At 42.1% G+C, this 19,155-nt stretch overlaps 2 protein-coding genes across 2 annotated transcripts in view; both read left to right on the top strand.

Moving 5' to 3' along the window:
* The window catches only part of MICU2 (mitochondrial calcium uptake 2), a 342,067-nt gene extending 323,459 nt beyond the window's left edge, over positions 1–18,608 (top strand). Inside the window, exons 9-12 of the mRNA XM_069759113.1 lie at positions 4,929–5,100; positions 7,131–7,239; positions 10,779–10,936; positions 14,284–18,608. Coding sequence (XP_069615214.1) covers positions 4,929–5,100; positions 7,131–7,239; positions 10,779–10,936; positions 14,284–14,391 — 547 coding nt within the window. The 3' untranslated portion in view covers positions 14,392–18,608. The remainder of the gene's footprint in view (positions 1–4,928; positions 5,101–7,130; positions 7,240–10,778; positions 10,937–14,283) is intronic.
* LOC138671164 (uncharacterized) lies at positions 266–2,819 on the top strand. The gene is made up of 3 exons (XM_069759112.1): positions 266–533; positions 735–818; positions 1,290–2,819. Exons 1-3 carry the CDS (start codon positions 390–392, stop codon positions 1,926–1,928), a joined length of 867 nt encoding a protein of 288 aa, XP_069615213.1. The 5' UTR covers positions 266–389; the 3' UTR covers positions 1,929–2,819.
* Positions 18,609–19,155: the final 547 nt, after the last annotated feature.

Raw genomic sequence — 19,155 nt, 5'->3', positions numbered from 1 at the left:
CTTTTTTAGCGGGTCCCATAATCCGAGACGTAAATACCGCTAACCAGGAAGTAGGCGGCAGATTAAAATTTTTTCTTCCCCAATGGGGACAGATAACATCCAGCCAGTGGATTCTGGACATTGTGCAATACGGCCTTAAATTAGAATTTGATCGAATCCCTTGGGATTCCTTCATAATAACATCTCCAAAAGGTCAGGACCAACAGAGGGCTCTAGAAATAGAGATCCTATCTCTTCTATCTAAGAAAGTCCTGATTGAAGTTCCCCAGGATCAAAAAGGGAAAGGGTTCTACTCCCCTTTATTCCTGATTAATAAACCAGATGGTTCATTTAGAACCATCATAAATCTTAAAAAATTAAATTCTTTCCTGCGTAATCATACCTTCAAAATGGAATCCATTAGTTCTACCATAAAACTCTTATTCCCTAGGTGTGTCATGGCCGGAATAGACTTAAAGGACGCCTATTACCATCTTCCCATACATGCCGAACATCAGCAGTACCTAAGGGTAGCAGTCACCCTGGAGGGAAAGGTTCGTCACTTTCAATATGTTGCAATGCCATTTGGGCTTTCTATGGCTCCCCGCGTCTTCACTAAGGTGATACTAGAAGTGATGGCTCATCTACGCCAACGAGATACCTTGATAATACCCTACCTAGATGACTTTCTAGTGGTAGGAAGCTCTGCACTTCAATGTAAAACTCGTTTATCTAATACGATCTCGTCCCTACAGGAGTTAGGTTGGATCGTCAACTTCGAAAAATCTCGGCTGAATCCAGAAACCGTTCAGACATTTCTAGGAATCCAGCTAGACTCCGTAAGTCAGAAATGCTTTCTTCCTCAGTCAAAGAGGTTGACTATACAATCAAAGGTATCAGACGCAATACGCAAACCCTACATGACACTAAGAAAGGCCATGTCCTTACTGGGGTCATTATCATCATGTATCCCTGCTGTACCTTGGGCACAATTCCATACCCGTCAATTGCAGTACGAAGTATTGTCGGCTCAGGGGAAAGACGGTTATTTAGAAAGTAGAATAACTCTTTCCAGTAATGTCTTAGAATCGCTATCCTGGTGGCTAGACATGGACCACCTATCACGGGGTGTGCCATGGATAATAGACCCGTCTAAAATAATTACCACCGACGCCAGCCCTATTGGGTGGGGAGCACATATGGAAGACAATCTGGCCCAAAATACTTGGGATCAGACAGAATTAATATGTTCCTCCAACTGGAAGGAGTTAAAAGCAATAGAATGTGCCTTATATCATTTTCTTCCGCAGATTCATGGAACAAATGTAAGAATTTACTCAGACAATTCCACCGCAGTGGCATACTTGAACCGTCAGGGTGGTACAAAGTCAGGAAGTCTGATGACCATAGCTGCAAACATCTTTCAGCTGGCAGAGGCTCATCTAACATCCTTAACAGCCCTGCACATCAAAGGTGTAGAGAACATCAGGGCAGACTACCTCAGCAGAAACGAGTTGCGTCAAGGAGAATGGACCTTAAACAAATCCATATTCAGAAGGATAACAGAAGCATGGGGGATACCACAAATCGACCTATTTGCCACAAGAGACAACCGGCAAGTACAAAGGTTCGCTTCCCTGAACACCAGGGATCACCCAGATATGTTGGACTCTCTCCACCATCCTTGGCGGTTCAGACTGGCATATGCCTTTCCTCCAATGTCTCTGATTCCTCTAGTGATCAGAAAGATCAGGAGGGAACAGGCAAGAGTAATCCTCATTGCACCATTCTGGCCGAAAAGACCATGGTTCTCTTGTCTCCAGACCATGTGCCTATGCGATCCTTGGATCCTCCCATCAGACAAGGAGCTGCTGTACCAAGGCCCCTTTTTCCACCCGCAAGTGAAAGGTCTTCACTTGACGGCGTGGAATTTGAGAGGCAACTATTAAGTTCCAGAGGGTTCTCAACAGAACTAGTAAACACCCTCTTATTGAGCAGGAAAAGATCTACCACCCTAATATATAGTAGGGTATGGAATAAATTTTTAGACTTCTACACGGTACCGTTCACTAAGCAAGTTCCACTCACACCTATCCTAGAGTTCTTGCAAAAAGGCCGAGAGTTAGGACTATCTGTAAATACCTTAAGAGTTCAGGTCTCGGCATTAGGAGCCCTATATGGATGCAATATAGCAGCTAATAGGTGGATCTCCAGATTCATAAAATCTTGTGAACGTAGTAAACCGGTCCATATTCCCCGTCTACCTCCGTGGGATTTAAATCTAGTATTAGAGGCCTTAACAAGCTCTCCATTTGAACCATTAGATTCAATACCTTTAAAAATCCTAACATATAAAGTAGCCTTACTAGTAGCCCTAACCTCAGCTAGACGGGTTAGTGACATCCAGGCCCTATCAGTAGACCCACCTTTCTTACTGATATTTCATGATCGGATAGTCCTGAAACCAGACCCCTCATACCTCCCTAAGGTAGCGTCCACCTACCACAGGTCACAAGAAATATTTCTCCCTTCCTTTTTTGATTCACCTGTAACTCCAGAACATCATAAGTTCCACACCTTAGATGTCAGAAGAGCCATCCTGACTTATATAGAAAGGTGTCAGACATGGAGGGAGAGTAGGGCTCTGTTTATCTCCTTTCAGGGCCACAAGAAAGGACATGGGGTCACGAGAGCTACCATATCTCGGTGGATCAGAGAGGCTATCTGCTTGGCCTATACGTCAAAAGGCGAGATTCCTCCAGTGGGTATAAAAGCGCACTCAACACGAGCCATGGCTTCCTCCTGGGCGGAACAAGCAGATGTACCGATCCATTTAATATGTAAGGCTGCAACTTGGTCTACACCTTCTACCTTCTACAACCATTATAGACTTGATCTGTCCACGTCTTCTGATCTGACCTTTGGTAGAGCTGTTCTTAATACAGTAATCCCACCCAAATAATGACTCTCTGAAAATCTCTCATGTGGGGTGCTGTCGTGGCGAAGGGTAAAAAGCCGGATTACGTACCGGTAATGCTCTTTTAATGAGTCCACGACAGCACCCATGTATTACCCTCCCTAAATTATGCACAGCTCTTTCCTTTAAGGTCACAAATAATGGTTGTATAGAGTTAAGAAATTTATGTGACTGAATAAGAATGAATACTAACACTTTTGCGGTTCCCCTTTTTATACTCTGTAACTAAACTGAGGAGGAGAGGGGACCGCCTCCTTTTATTCTGTAGGTTTCCTGTTCCTATGGGCGGATCCCTCTCTCTCATGTGGGGTGCTGTCGTGGACTCATTAAAAGAGCATTACCGGTACGTAATCCGGCTTGTCTGTGATATTAGGCACTTTTTCACGGTTTCGGGCCCATTTTCACAAACGTGGACAACCCCTTTAACACAAAAGCTTGATCCAAACAATGGGTAATCTTCTGATGATACATTCCCTTTTAACCAGTGACAACGAATGGAAAAGAGACCCAAGAAATGAATGGATGAGGACAATAAAGTTTTTTTTTATTAATTCTAGAAGCCATTACTTTACAGGGCCTTTAGTATACTGAATACAAATGCTGCCCCAGGCCATCACTAGCGAGCCAATGTGGGTCCTGGATCCAGTTGATAGAGTCCAAATGAAAGCAGTGCGCCCGGACGAAGCCTCCATGTATACAGCGAGCAGACGGCTCTAGTGGTGCGTACACCACCATATTCTCTAGATACAGTGTCGGGATGGTCTTACTGGTTACTTCATAAGCAGCCGTAATCTTAGTATCTGCTGCTTAGTATAAGAGTTGTACAATTATTGTACCATTTTCCATAATGGATCCCCTTAATAGTGGAGCTTTCGGCGTTAGAGGGATACAGGCTCTGAACTCTTTTTGCTGCATTAAAACTGTATGGGTGGAACTCCAGCGCCCTCTAGTGTCTAATATAAAGTTTGAACAACATTACAAAGTTGAGAAACTTTTTTTTTTCTTCTACTCATTTTGCATTGATTTTGACCAATCAGTTTCCTTTGCTATTCACCGCCAAAGTAAAAATGCATCTGGTTTTTGCCTGTTATCTGAACTTAGTTTATCTTCACCTCAGATTTAAAGAGGTTCTTGCATCTTTATTCTTCAGGAACACAGTGCTCCTCCAGCCTCCTGGCTTTAAAGAGGTTGTCCCTTTTCAGTAAATTTTCATCCAGGGTTATAGGTCGTTTTATAACAAACCGCCCCTGGGTCCAGCACAGAGTCCCTTGCGTTGCTCCCGCTGTACAGCACGTCTTGTGGATACTGAGCTCTGCCTATGTAGACGGAACGACCCCTTCACTGATTGTCGGTGTTGCTGTTGACGTGACATCAGTGTAGTTGCCAATACCGGACATCGGAGGCAGCACCAAAGATTCAACTCTGGTACCAGGGACAGTGACTAGCAGTGTCTTCAGCATGCTCGAAATATATGTTCGAGTCCCCGCGGCTGCATGTCTCACGGCTGTTCAACAACCACAACACATGCAAGGATTGCCTAACAAACAGAGACAGCTTTACAGAGATCTCATCCAGTGATCCGGTGAACTTCAGAGCAGCACTTACAAGCTCTAGATCAGCCACCACGGTTAGACTGACTGAATACAGTAGATCGATTTATCAGTTCACATCAGCTTTTTTTTCAGATATATACATGGGTTGGATGGATACCAAACTTATGAAGCCAGAGTTTCTGACATCTAAGAATTTATGTGACTCCTTGGCCTACTGAATTATTTTTCTCATGGTGGTCCAATGTACCGAGCTTTGGCTGCAATGGCAAAAGCTGATGATTTTAGACAATCCTTAAAATAAAGTTTTATTACTATTACATATGTGTGATAAAAGTCTCCCGTAGTTGGCACAATAGTGAGACAGGAGAGAGCCGTCTTAAGCCTCCCTTTCCTTCAAGTAATTCTTGCCTGTATTTCAGGTTTATGGAAAATCTGCAGACAGAAGTTCAGGAGATGGAATTCGCACAGTTCTCAAAGGGTTTGGACTTCATGCGGAAGGAGGATTTTGCCGAGTGGCTCCTTTTCTTTACTGACGAGGAGGACAATGACATCTACTGGCATAACGTGAAGACCAGGATCCCTCCAGGAGAGGTGAGCTAAGCTGCTGCTGAGTTGGTTCTAGTAAACCGGGCTCTGTGTTTTAGATTTCTTATAACCCAAATATTGGTGAAAAGGAGAGATATCACCGGCACAGACCAGGGGAAATCTAAAAAGCGCTTACAATCCTGTGCCAAATAGTACATTGAGTCCTGAGTGCAAACAATAGGCCGGACTGTAAAGGTGTATTTACATGGACAATATCCCCAGAGGAAGATCTGCGGAGAAATCCACAACGGCTGAAACAAATTATGCTGCAAATTTGCCAAAAACTTTACCCTTTGTAGTCTAAAGGGTGAAAGCCATAGTAAAACCTGCAGCATGAATTAACATCTTGCCAGTTTCCGCTGGAGTCAGCAGCGTATTCTCCATGTCCGTGCAACTTATAAGCAAAAAATGAGGTGACAGATTCCCTTTAAAGGGGTCTTCCGCCCCTTCCTTTAACTTTTCATATGGCCACAGCATAGCGATCGCTTCTTCCTCCCACCAGTCTGCATGGCTCCTCATCCCCTATCCTGGTCTGCATGGCTCCTCATCCCTATCCTGGTATGCATGGCTCCTCATCCTTATCCTTGTATACATGCCTCTTCATTGCTATCCTCCTACACATGGCTCCTTCTCCCTATCCTGGTGTACATGGCTCCTCATCCCTATCCTCGTATGCATGGATCCTCATCCCTATCCTCATATGCATGGCTCCTCATCCCTATCCTGGTATGCATGGCTCTTCATCACTATCCTTCTACACATGGCTCCTTCTCCCTATCCGGGTATGCATGGCTCCACATCCCTATCGTTGTATGGATGGTTCTTCATCCCTATCCTCGTATGCATGGCTCCTCATCCCTGTCCTCATATGCATGGCTCCTTATCCCTATCCTCATATGCATGGATCCTCATCCCTATCCTCGTATGCATGGTTCTTCATCCCTATCCTGGTACACATGGCTCCTCATCCCTATCCTCATATGCATGGCTCTTCATCGCTATCCTTCTATGCATGGCTCCTTATTCCCATCCTTATCTGCATGACTCTTCATCCCTATCCTTGTATGCATGGCTTCTCATGCATATCCTGGTGTGCATGGCTCCTCATCCCTATCCTTGTATGCATGGCTCCTCATCCCCATCCTTGTATGCATTGCCTCCATCAAAAAAAATAATAAAAAAAAAATATCCTACTTACCTTCTTGCGCTCCCTCGCAGTGTTTTGTTCCGGTGCCAGCAGCTGACTTATGCTTGTAAGCAGCGCATGGCAGTGACGTCATGCACTGCTTACAAGCAGAGGACAACTGCCAGAATACTCACAGATTTCCATGCCGCAGCTATGTGCATGGAGGGCAGTGAGTATTCATTGCTATTAAGCAGCGCGCACAGTGTCGGCCTCAGCCGGGAGGTCACAAGTGCTCGCTACTTATGAGAAATGAATATTCACTTCTCTTCACCCCCATGGGAGTTGAGAGGTGAATATTCATTTCTCTTAAGTAGCGGGTACAGGTGATCTCCCGGCCACTGCAGCTGCTGCTGACACTGTGTGCGCTATTACAGAGAAATGAAAATTCATTGCCAGCGCAGCAAATATTCATTTCTCTTTAGCAGCAGGCACAGTGTCAGCAGCAGCTGCCGACTCCTGCCTCGAGTTAAAGCCGAGGGGGGCGTTTTCAGCACAAAAAAAATGTGCTGAAACACTTGGCTTATACGCGAGTATATACGGTATTTGCTAATATTATTGCTATTTTAGCTACTACATATTGGGAGAGGACCTTGGATGTGGGAATACCCCTTTTAAGAAATTGGAGTAAAACCCCCTTTAAGCACATGGAGTTGTAGTATGTTATTGGTAGAGATCAGATAAAAATCAGTATAGATTGCTCAGATGTGTGCAGAGAGGTCTGAGAACGGACTTGCCAGCTTTGCCCATGATTAGCAGGAATACTGAGCGTCCTAGTGAGCGATATTAGTCTGGCTTCTAGCCATTTTCATTTTTTTTTGCTCTGATTTTGACGTGTTGTTTGGCATTTCAGAGTATCAGCATAGAGGAATTCAAGACATTTTATCACTTCATGAATAATCTGGAAGATTTCTCCATCACCATGAAGATGTTTAGTGTGGCAAACAAAGCAGTGAAACTGGGTAAGCGTCAGACCATTGTACAGGGGGCTATCCCGCCTTGGAAGTACAGCCCCAGTGAGTGCAGTTTACTGGAACAGACGCTCGTTGCCCCATTACCAACAGCGCTGTAAATTAAGACACCTCTCGATCTGCTTCTGTAAAGCATCGGCATTTTATTCTATTGTTCATTTGCTTCTTAACCCCTTTACCCCCAAGGGTGGTTTGCACGTTAATGACCGGGCCAATTTTTACAATTCTGACCACTGTCCATTTATGACGTAATATCTCTGGAACGCTTCAACGGATCCCGGTGATTCTGACATTGTTTTTTCATGACGTATTGTACGTTATGATAGTGGTAAAATTTATTTGATATGACTTTCGTTTATTTGTGAAAAAAAGGTAAATTTGGTGAAAATGTTGAAAGTTTCGCAGTTTTACAACTTTGAATTTTCATGCCCTTAAATCACAGAGATATGTGGCACAAAATACTTAATAAGTAACATTTCGAACAGGTTTTCTTTACATCAGCACAATTTTGGAACCAAAATATTTTTTTTTGTTAGGAAGTTAGAAGGGTTAAAAGTTGACCAGCGATTTCTCATTTTTACAACACGATTTTTTTTAGGGACCACATCACATTTGAAGTCACTTTGAGTGGTCTATATGATAGAAGATACCCAAAAGTGACACCATTCTAAAAACTGCACCCCTCAAGGTGCTCAAAATCACATTTAAGAAGTTTATTAACCCTTCAGGTGCTTCACAGGATTTTGGGGAATGTTTAAAAAAAAATGAACATTTAACTTTTTTCCACAGAAAATTTACTTCAGATCCAATTTTCTTTTATCTTCCCACGGGTAACAGGAGAGATTGGACCCCAAAAGTTGTCCAATTTGTCCTGAGTACGCCGATACCCCATATGGTGGGGGTAAACCACTGTTTGAGCGCATGGCAGAGCTCGGAAGGGTAGGAGCACCTTTTGACTTTTTCAACTTAAAATTGGCTGGAATTGAGATCGGACGCCATGTCACGTTTGCAGACCCTCTGATGTGCCTAAACAGTGGAAACGCCCCACAAGTGACACCATTTTGGAAACTAGACCCATCAAGGAATGTATCTAGATGTGTGGTGAGAACTTTGAACCCACAAGTGCATCACGGAAGTTTATAACATAGATCCGTGAAAATAAAAAATCATTTTTCCTACAAAAATGATATTTTTGCCCCCATTGGAGTTCAGCTTTTGCCGGAATAGTTTGAGGGTGCCATGTCACATTGGCAGAGCCCGAGGTGCCAGAACAACAGAAACCCCCTATATGTGAACTCATTTTACAAACTACACTCCCGAATGAATTCATCTAGTGGTGCAGTGATCATATTAACACCACGTGTCTCACAGAATTTTATACCACTGAGCGGTGAAGAAAAAATAAATTACATTTTTACCACAAAAATGTTGTTTTAGCCCCAAGTTTTAATTTTTTCTAAGAGCTAATAGGAATTTTTTTTTACAACAAGCTGAGGTCCATTTTTTCCTGAGTGTGCCAATACCCTACATGTAATAGGGAAATATTTTTCAAGCACAGTGCAAAGCTCAGAAGGCAAAAAGCACCAGATTTTACTCTTATGGTTTGCAGGTGCCAGAACAGCAGAAGTGACCCCATTTTACGAACTACACCTCTCAATGAATTCATCTAGGGGTGCAGTGATCATATTGATACCATGGGTGTGTTACAGAATTTTATACCATTGGGCAGTGAAGACAAAATAACTACATTTTTACCACCAAAATTTTGTTTTAGCCAAAGATTTTACATTTTCACACAAGAAGTGGGTAAAAATGTCACCAAAATTTGTCCCACAATATCTCCTGAACGGTGCAATACCCCATATGTGGCTGTACAGTACTACTTAGCCATATGGAAAAACTCGGGAGGAATGGAGCGCTATTTGCCTATTCAAGTGAATGAGTCTGTGCACATCAATGTGTTTCTACAACCGTGTGTCCGTGGGCAAAACATGCTGACATGTCCGTTTTTTAATGTCAGCATTGGCCACAAAACGTCCCGCACACGTGCACACAGAGAACACACATGGATGTCATCCATGTGAAACATTGGCATCGGGGAAGAAGCGTTACAGTAAGCGCTGTTCCCCAGCGCCAAGTACTGAACACGGCTCTCATCATTCTCCCCTGCTCTGGTGACGATCGGCGCGAGCAGGGTAGAATGATAAGTTACACTTAAATGATAAAAGAGACAGCAAGCGGCGACTGATGGGACAATTACCCCAATCAGCCTACCGCTGCTGCTGCTTATAATAGTGACAGCAGGAGCGGCTGGTGGGGGTACTCATCAGCCACTGCCTGCGCTATAAATAAATGAAAAAAAATGGCTTGGGTTCCCCTAGTATTTTCTATAACCAGCCATGCAAAACTCAGCTGTCAGCTTTAGCCAGGTTGGTTATCAAGAATAGAGAGGTCGCCATGCTGTTTTTTTTTTAATTATTTAAATATATAATTAAAAAAACAGCTTGGGATTCTAAAACCTCCCCCCCCCCCCTTTTTTTTGACAACCAGCCTTGCTAAAGCTCACAGATAGCGGCTGGCATTCTCAAGCTGGTAAGGGGCCATGGTTATTGACCCACCTCAGCCTAAAAATGGCAACCCGCAGCTGCCCAGAAAAGGCACATCTATTAGACAATTCTGGTGCTTTGCCCGGCTCTTCCCACTTGCCTTGTAGCGGTGGCAAGTGGGGTTCATATTTGTGGGGTTAATGTCACCTTTGTATTGTCTGGTGACATAAAGCCCATGGCTTAGTAATGAAGAAGCATCTATAAGACACTTATCCATTACTAATCCTATAGTTATATGGTAATTAAAGACACGGCCAGAATAAAGTCTTTTATTAGAAATAAAACGAAACAGACTTTTCCATTTTTATTTAAAAACTAACAAACCGTTATACTCACCTAACACCTAATTCCACCGAAGCCCTCGTTCTCCTGTAATAAAGCAAAAATTAAAAAAACAACAATATCTCTCACCTATCTGTAGTTCTGTCCCATGCCGTAATCCATGTCTGGGGGATAATTAGTTTTCAACCTGGATGGTGCTAAGATGCAACCGTCCAGGCTGAGAACCACTGGTGAGTGAGCTGCTGCGAGGGCAGCGTCAGTGACCGGCGGTGACATCATAGAGGTTACCTCCCGGTCACTGACACTGTGTTCCCAGGCGGACTGAGCTGCAGTGAGATTCCTGTTACCTGCTAGCACCGTGATTTATATGAAGAAAAAAAAAAAGAATCTATGCAAGTTTGGCATGGCCATAATTTTCTTACTTGTAGAATCATGCTTCAGTCATTTTTACAACAGAATGAATACTGTAAAATTAAAAAACCCAATAATACTCTGTGGAATTGCATTTTGTTTTCAAAATTTCTTCGCACATGGAATTTTTTTTTCCTGTTTTCCAGTGAATTTGGGGGTAAAAAGAATGGTGTTATTCCAAACTACAACTCGTCCTGTTTCTTTTTCTTTGCTCATATACATTTCTTCCAGCTGAATTTAAGCGAGCAGTGAAAGTGGCAACAGGACAGGAATTATCGGAAAACGTTCTGGACACCGTCTTTAAGATATTTGATCTTGATGGAGACAATTGTTTAAGCCATGGAGAATTTTTAGGTGTTCTGAAGAATCGGCTCCACCGAGGATTAAAGGTAATTTATGGTATGGTGCTGTATTTATATACAGGAGCAATAGCAAATTATTATTTCTCAGGAAGATGCCACATATTCAGGTATGAGCTGGATTTACACACGTGGTCAAAATTGTTGGTACCCCTAGTTTGACAGAAAAACCCACAATGGTCACAGAAATAACTTGAATCTGATAAAAGTAATAATATATAAAAGAGCTATGAAAATGAACAAATGAAAGCCAGACATTGCTTTTCAACCATGCTTCCACAGAATAAAAAAAATAAATAAAACTCATGAAATAGGCCTGGACAGAAATGATGGTACCCCTGAAAATAATGTGACAAGAGGGACGTGTTAAATTGCGGTGTGTCCACTAACTAGCATCACAGGTGTCTACAATCTTTGAATCAGTGAGTGGCCTGTATATAGGGCTACAGATACTCACTGTGCTGTTTGGTGACATGGTGTGTATCACACTCAACATGGACCAGAGGAAGTGAAGGAAAAAGTTGTCTCAGGAGATTAGGATGAAAATTATAGACAAACATGTATAGGTAAAAGTTATAAGACCATCTCCAAGCAGCTTGATGTTCCTGTGACTCCAGTTGCACATATTATTCAGAAACGTAAGATCCGTGGGACTGTAGCCAACCTTCCTGGACGTGGCCGCAGGAGGAAAATTGATGACAAATCAAAGAGACGGATAATACGAATGATAACAAATGAGCCCAGAAAAACTTCTAAACAGACTAAAGGTGAACTTCAAGCTCAAGGAACATCAGTGTCACATAGCACCATCAGTCATTGTATGAGCCAAAGTGGACTTTATGGGACACGACCAAGCGGGACACCATTGTTGAAAAACAAAATCATAACAAAAGCCAGACTGGAATTTGCCAAACTAAATGTGGGCAAGCCACAAAGCTTCTGGGAGAATGTCCTATGGACAGATGAGACAAAAATGGAACTTTTTGGCAAGGCACATCAGCTCTCTGTTCACAGACGGAAAAATGAAGCATAGCAAGAAAAGAACACTGTCCCTACTGTGAAACATGGAGGAGGCTCTGTTTTATATCCTGGGGCTGCTTTGCCGCTTCTGGCAGAGTGTGTCTAGAATCTGTGCTGGGTACAATGAAATCTCAAGACTATCAAGGGATTGTAGTGAGAAATGTGCTGCCCAGTGTTAGAAAGCTTGGACTCAGGCGCAGGTCATGGGTCTTGCAACAGGATAATGACCCAAAACACACAGCTAAAAACACCCAAGAATGGCTAAGAGGAAAACATTGGACTATTATGAAGTGGCCTTCTATGAGCCCTGACCTAAATCCTATTGAGCATCTTTGGAAAGAGCTGAAACATGCCGTCTGGAAAAGGCAACCTTCAAACACGAGACAACGAGCAGTTTGGTCTTGAGGAGTGGGCCAAAATACCTGTCGAGAGGTGCAGAAGTCTCATTGACAGTTACAGGAATCGTTTGATTGCAGTGATTGCCTCAAAAGGTTGTGCAGCAAAATATTAAGTTAAGGAAACCATCATTTCTGTCCAGGCCTATTTCATGAGCTTTTTGTTTTAAAAAATTCTGTGGAAGCATGGCTGAAAAGCAACGTCTGACTTTCATTTGTTCATTTTCGTAGACCTTTTATTTATTATTACTTTTGTCAGATTCAAGTTATTTCTGTGACCATTGTGGGTTTTCCTGTCATTAAACGAGGGGTACCAACAATTTTGACCACGAGTGTTTAACCCACTCATGACCAAGAACATACCAGTACGTCCCATGTTGGGTGTTGTGGGTGTATGGTAAGGTTGGTGCCTGCTGTATTGCACAGCCAGCAACTGCATCTAACTGATCACTGTTGTTTAACCCCTTATATATCACTGCCAATTTTTGACAGTGGAAATCAAATAATGCTATGTGCAGTCTGGCACGCATTGCAACGTCACACCACCATTACACTACTGAAGGACCCAGTCGCCAAATTATTTGTACTCCCATGAAGCCCAGTCTGTGACTGCCCTTAATAGGAGGTCATAATTTTTACTATATACTAAAATGCTGATCGCAAGATCAAGTCCCCAAAGGGAAACTAAAACCATAAATAAAAAGTAATTTAAAAAATATCTATTAAAATTTTTTTTTCAAAACCCATAAGTTTAAATCACCTCCTTTTTTTACCAATGTAAAAATAAACAAGATGGTAGAATAAGCCTATGTGGTATCATAAAAGTCCAATTTATGAAAGTAGAATTAGAATTTTTTTCATGTTTTTCAGTAAAAATAAATGAATAAAATAAATGAAGTCAACTTATCCTGCGATAAGCAAGCTCTCATTTAGCTTCATGCCGACATGAAAAAAAGTATGGCTCTTGAAAGAAGTAAATCCAAAAATGAACCACAGGCGGCATCTATCGCTGCTTTCCTGCTCTGTTACAGCCGGGTATATTATTGCAGCATGCAGATAAAAGCGTTAGTCGGCGCTGCTCCATACTGCAGCACTGGTCAGAGTGCTATCCGGTGAAACATCACATCGCACTCGTCCAAGTTACACGCTGACTACTCTCCAGTGTGAACGAGCCCTTATACAAAGGATTTTCCTATTAGGGTTTGTGCGCACAGCGTGTTTATCATGCAGGCAAACCTGTTGAGACTTTCACGAAACAATAGTGTCTTTTTTTGGAAGCATCTTTTCTAGCGTTTTATTTGCGCCATTTCCTGAGCACTTTTTGTTGTCTTTGGCCATTTTTTGCATTTTTTTGCATATTTTATGGCATCTTTACCTACTGGCGGTTTCTTTTTTTTTTTTTTTTTTTTTTTTTTTTTAACCTCCATTCAACAATGAAGAAACCATTAGTAATCAATCGAGCAAAAACGCTGACAAAATTTTCAAAAAGACACCTGAACATCTTTAGAGCTTTTCCTATTGTCTTCTATTGTAAAATACGAAGCGTCTTCAGAGCAGAAAACTCCTAAGGAACGGCCGGGACTCTTCTTATAACTGCTTGGCGTTTTTGGAAACCTGAAGTGGTTAAAAATCCTGAACAGCGAGTCGTCTTTACATAGATATTCTATGTTCATTCTTTTGAGCATTTTCTGGTCACTTTTTCGGGCAGGTTTTGGAGATAAATTCGCCTGAAAAAATCCATCATGTGCCGATAGCTTTAGATTCCAAAGGACTTAGACCGGAATAAACCACGCTGCGCTCCATCCTCGCTACATAACACCGGGACATGATATGGCGGCATTCCGCTAAGAATAAAAACACAGTAACAATAGTGAGAGTTGTAGTATAAGAGTGTGCGTTGAGCGAAGAGAAGGACAACATTTGCTGTGAATAAATGACTGTGAGCTCTTCATTTCTCCCCAGCACGCCCCGCAACAGCAGGGACTACAAGGCTACTGGAAGTGCGTGAAGAGGGAAACCATTAAAGGCGCCAACGAAGTGTGGAAACAAGCCGGGAAGAGCCCATTTTAGCCGCTCTCTGACATATGAGCTGTGTCTGGCTTTACGGCATCTCCTTGTTTACGTGTCGTTTACCTGTTTGTAGCCGGCCGCATCTCCTCTCCTACCGGCACCGCACCGGTCGCACTGCACTTCTCTCCCGCTGCTGTATCGGGGCTTATGGCTGACAGATTTGGCTTCTACCTGCTGTACTTTGTGCCGGCATCATGGGGCGCTCTGGTGTCTGGGAAACTAAAATCCAAGGGTTCTTTGGCACTGTTTTCTCGCAGCAGGAGTTTGGTTCCGCCATAATTGTTGGTTGCTTATCTCTGCTCCGTTCTCACAGCACTTTTTATTCCAGGTTGTAATAATAGAAACTGGAAACACGTAATAAGTTACAGCCGGCGTTTGAGATTAGAGAAAGAATCTGCTTTTAGTGATGAGCGAGCGTGCTCGGATAAGGTGTTCTCAGCATGGTTGTATCCTGATCCTGTATTTTCAGCATGCTTGATAAATTTGCTTGAGTCGCCACGGCTGTTCGACAAACGCAACACATGTAGTGATTGTCTGTTTGTTATGCAATCCGCGCATGTGTTGTGGCTGTTGAACAGACGCGAGACATGCAGCCGCAGGGACTCGAGCATATTTTTCGAACACAACGAAAATACTCGATTAGGACACAAGCATGCTCAGGTAACACCTTATCAGAGCACGCTCGCTCATCAGCATCTGCTTTTTCTACCCCCAGAAACAGTGGCACCACACTTCTCCATTGGCTTCATCTACTATTGCTGCTCATTTACATAACATATCATAACCTTTATGTTTCTATACAGCTACCTCTTTATATGGCTGAGCAGTTCCACTCACAGGCTGTGTACAGATCATTATTGTCCGGTCACAGAACGCTCTTGGTATCCCTGACCAAAATGTAACACACTATCAGTCCACTAGGTGGCGATAGATATCCGCTAATCTACCGGGACGGGAACTGCTGAGATATGATGTAGGAACATGACCTATCGAGACTTAGGGCCACATTCAATATTTCGTTTACACCTGTCTGTTTTTTTTCTAGTCAAATTTTTGGGGTTTTGTGCGCTTATTTATGTTTTGCACTAAATTCATCTTTTTTCACTTGCGCCATTTTAGAGTTCTCCTGGTTTATTTTGTTTGTTTGTTTTTTATTTCTCCACTTTGGGCAGAGTTTAGTATTTTCAGATGTTATTGCCTGATTCTTCATTTGTAACTTTTCCAAAAGTTGCAACATTTCTTGTAATATGAACTCCATCAAGTCCGCCCCTGGAGGGATTTTGTGTACATCACCAAATTTTTGATGGATGATTTATTTTTTTGGTGGAGGAGAAGACCTTGGTTTGGTATAATGTCCTTAGACTTATTCCAAGGCTCATTGAAGGGTCGGACATGGACTTCTGGGGCAGCTACCTACAATACATGAAAGAACCGGCTTTTTTCACCCCTGTTGGAGAGCTAATTTACATATCTTTTTCCCAGGGAGCATTGCCTGGCACTAGTGATGAGCGCAAGTGCTCGTTACTTGAGGTTGCTCGAGTACGCACCGAGTATCGCAGGTGCTTGAGTGACATGTTTGAGTCCCTATAGCCTCATGTTTTGCGGCTATTAAACAGACTCAAAATATGGTGGGATTGCCTGTGTATGTCAGGAAATACGCACATGTCTTGTGATTGTCTAAAAGCTGCAAAACATGCCGGCGTGGGGACTTCAACATGTCAAACACCCGCGATACTCAGTGCGTACCCAAGCAAAGTCGAGTAACGAGCATTTGCGCTCATCACTACCTGGCACGTAAGTCTCGTCTATACCACCAGAGCAGAGTACAAGACAGATATGTCTAGGAATCATTCATGTTTTATCCTTTCCTGCAATTATCTGTTCACAAAATCAAAAGGAAATGGACCAAGAACATAACGGGTGTAAGCAGAACCAATCATGGTGGTATAGACATCACGTGTCGCCATCAATCTGACTGTCATCATTGAATAAGTCTCTAGATAACCACTTATTTTGGAATATCCCAGTACTGTATATACAGTGTGTACAGAAAGTATTCCTACTCCTTTAAATTGTTCACTCTTTGTTTCATTGCAGCCGTTTGGTCAATTCAAAAAAAGTTCATTTTTTTCTCATTATTGTACACTCTGCACCCCATCTTGACTGAAAAAAAAGAAATGTAGAAATTTTTGCAAATTTATTAAAAAAGAAAAACTGAAATATCACATGGTAATATGTATTCAGACCCTTTGCTCAGTATTGAGTAGAAGCACCTTGTGAGCTAGTACAGCCATGAGTCTTCTTGGGAATGATACAACAAGTTTTTCGCACCTGGATTTGGGGATCCTCTGCCATTCTTCCTTGCAGATCCTCTCCAGTTCCGTCAGGTTAGATGGTGAACATTGGTGGACAGCCATTTTCAGGTCTCTCCAGAGATGCTCAATTGGGTTTAGGTCAGGGCTCTGGCTGGGCCAGTCAAGAATGATCACAGAGTTGTTCTGAAGCCACTCCTTTGTTATTTTAGCTGTGTGCTTAAGGTCATTGTCTTGTTGGAATGTGAACCTTCAGCCAGGTCTCAGGTCCAGAGCACTCTGGAAGAGGTTTTCATCCAGGATCTCTCTGTACTTGGCCACATTCATACTTTCTTCAGTGGCATCCAATCGTCCTGTCCCTGCAGATGAATAACACCCCCATATCATGATGCTGCCACCACCATGTTTCACTGTTGGGATTGTATTGGGCAGAATCTTATTTCTCATAGTCTGGGAATCCTTCATGTGTTTTTTAGCAAACTCTATGCGGGCTTTCATATGTCTTCTTGCACTGAGGAGAGGCTGCCGTCGGGCCACTCTGCCATAAAGGCCCCACTGGTGGAGGGCTGCAGTGATAGTTGAGTTTGTGGAACTTTCTTCCATCTCCCTACTGCATCTTTGGAGCTCAGCTGCAATGATCTTGGGGTTCTTCATTACCGCTCTCATCAAGGCTCTTCTCCCACGATTGCTCAGTTTGGCTGGACGGCCAGGTCTAGGAAGACTTCTGGTGGTCCCAAACTACTTCCATTAAAGGATTATGGAGGCCACTGTGCTCTTAGGAACCTTGAGTACTGCAGAAATTCTTTTGTAACCGTGGCCAGATCTGTGCCTTGCCACAATTCTGTCTCTGAGCTCCTTGGCCAGTACCTTTTGACCTCATGATTCTCATTTGGTCTGACATGCACTGTGAGCTGTGAGGTCTTATATAGACAGGTGTGCGCCTTTCCAAATCAAGTCCTATCCGTTTAAATAAACACAGCTGGCCTCCAATGAAGGAGTAGAACCATCTCAAGGAGGATCACAAGGAAATGGACAGTATGTGACTTAAATATGAGAGTCTGAGCAAAGGGTCTGAATACTTATGACCATGTGATATTTCAGTTTTTCTTTATTAAAATTTGCAAACATTTCTACATTTGTTTTTTTTCAGTCAAGATGGGGTGCAGAGTGTACATTAATGTGAAAAAAAACTTTTTTTAATTTACCAAAATGGCTGCAATGAAACAGAGTGAAAAATGTAAAGGGGTCTGAATACATTCTGTACCCACTGTAAGGTGTCAGAAATGTGTTTCACAATCGGTCCATATGTGGTCAAAACAAAAAAAAAAGCCATAAAATCAGCATGATAATCCAGGATCACAAATGTAATTACTGTTGCTGATTTTGTGTATTCCTGTTGAGGGATTTCACTGCAAAACTATGAAATTCTGCATCTGAGATCCACAAAAAAACTATTGAAAAAATTGCATTTGGTTCTCTCTCTCTTTTTTCAAGCAATAGGAAAACGTGCTGTAAAATGTTTTTTTTTCTGCTACCCCAAATCTGAATCCACCATTGTGTATTTATTGCTAATGTACCAGGTTTACAAAAAATATTGTGCCAAAAACTGGAATATAATTGGGGTGTGCGGTCACTAGTGTGTTGTGTGTGTGTACTGAATGGAGAGTTTACATAGGATACTGCACAGTCTATTGGGGTAACAGGGTGACTATTATTTGGGATACCGTCCTAGTATATTTCTCAAAAATAAAAAATACAATAACTAAAGAAGAAAAAAACATATTTGTTACTTTCAGAAATATGTGTTTTTTGTTGATGCTGGTGAAGTCTTTTATATATAATCTTGTAAAATTATTTTACTCTGGATATAATCTAGCAAAAAAATAAAGGCGGAAATATTCTGGATTACGATGTGTTTTTTTCAGGAAGAAAAGCCTAAAGAAATTAACTGGAATATAAGTTGGTGTGCATGCAACGTGTAAGTCCATGTTCACACTGACCACTAAAAAGACAAAACCAAGATAATAACAAAGTTAGCAAATACCCTGCAGTAAATAAATAGCAATTGTGCATGGAAAAAGTATTGGGTACTCGGTTAACATAATTTTTAAAAGACAAAAATGTAAAACCCATAGGGAGGTGTCTGAACTCACAAGTCTGGCATTTTTGTTTTTAATTTTTTTTCTTACATCATTTACCAACCATCTTAATTCATTTTCTGTTTTGATAGATAGTACTTTTGCAGTACCAAATATGTTTTGGGTTTTTTGGAATGGGAGAACGGGGGTGAATTGAATTTATATATTTTTTTAAAATTTTTTAAAAACTTTTTTTACTTTATTTTTTAGTCCCCTTAGAGTATGTGAACCTGTGATCGTCTGATCGCTTACGTTAGATTCATTAGAAGCTCCGTATATACAGGGGGTGAAATAAATGTTGAACACGTCACCAA

Source organism: Ranitomeya imitator, chromosome 3 (genome assembly GCF_032444005.1).
Source record: "Ranitomeya imitator isolate aRanImi1 chromosome 3, aRanImi1.pri, whole genome shotgun sequence".
Lineage (NCBI taxonomy): Eukaryota > Metazoa > Chordata > Amphibia > Anura > Dendrobatidae > Ranitomeya > Ranitomeya imitator.
The sequence above is the reverse complement of the archived record's forward strand: the minus strand, read 5'-3'. Positions and strand labels throughout refer to the sequence as shown.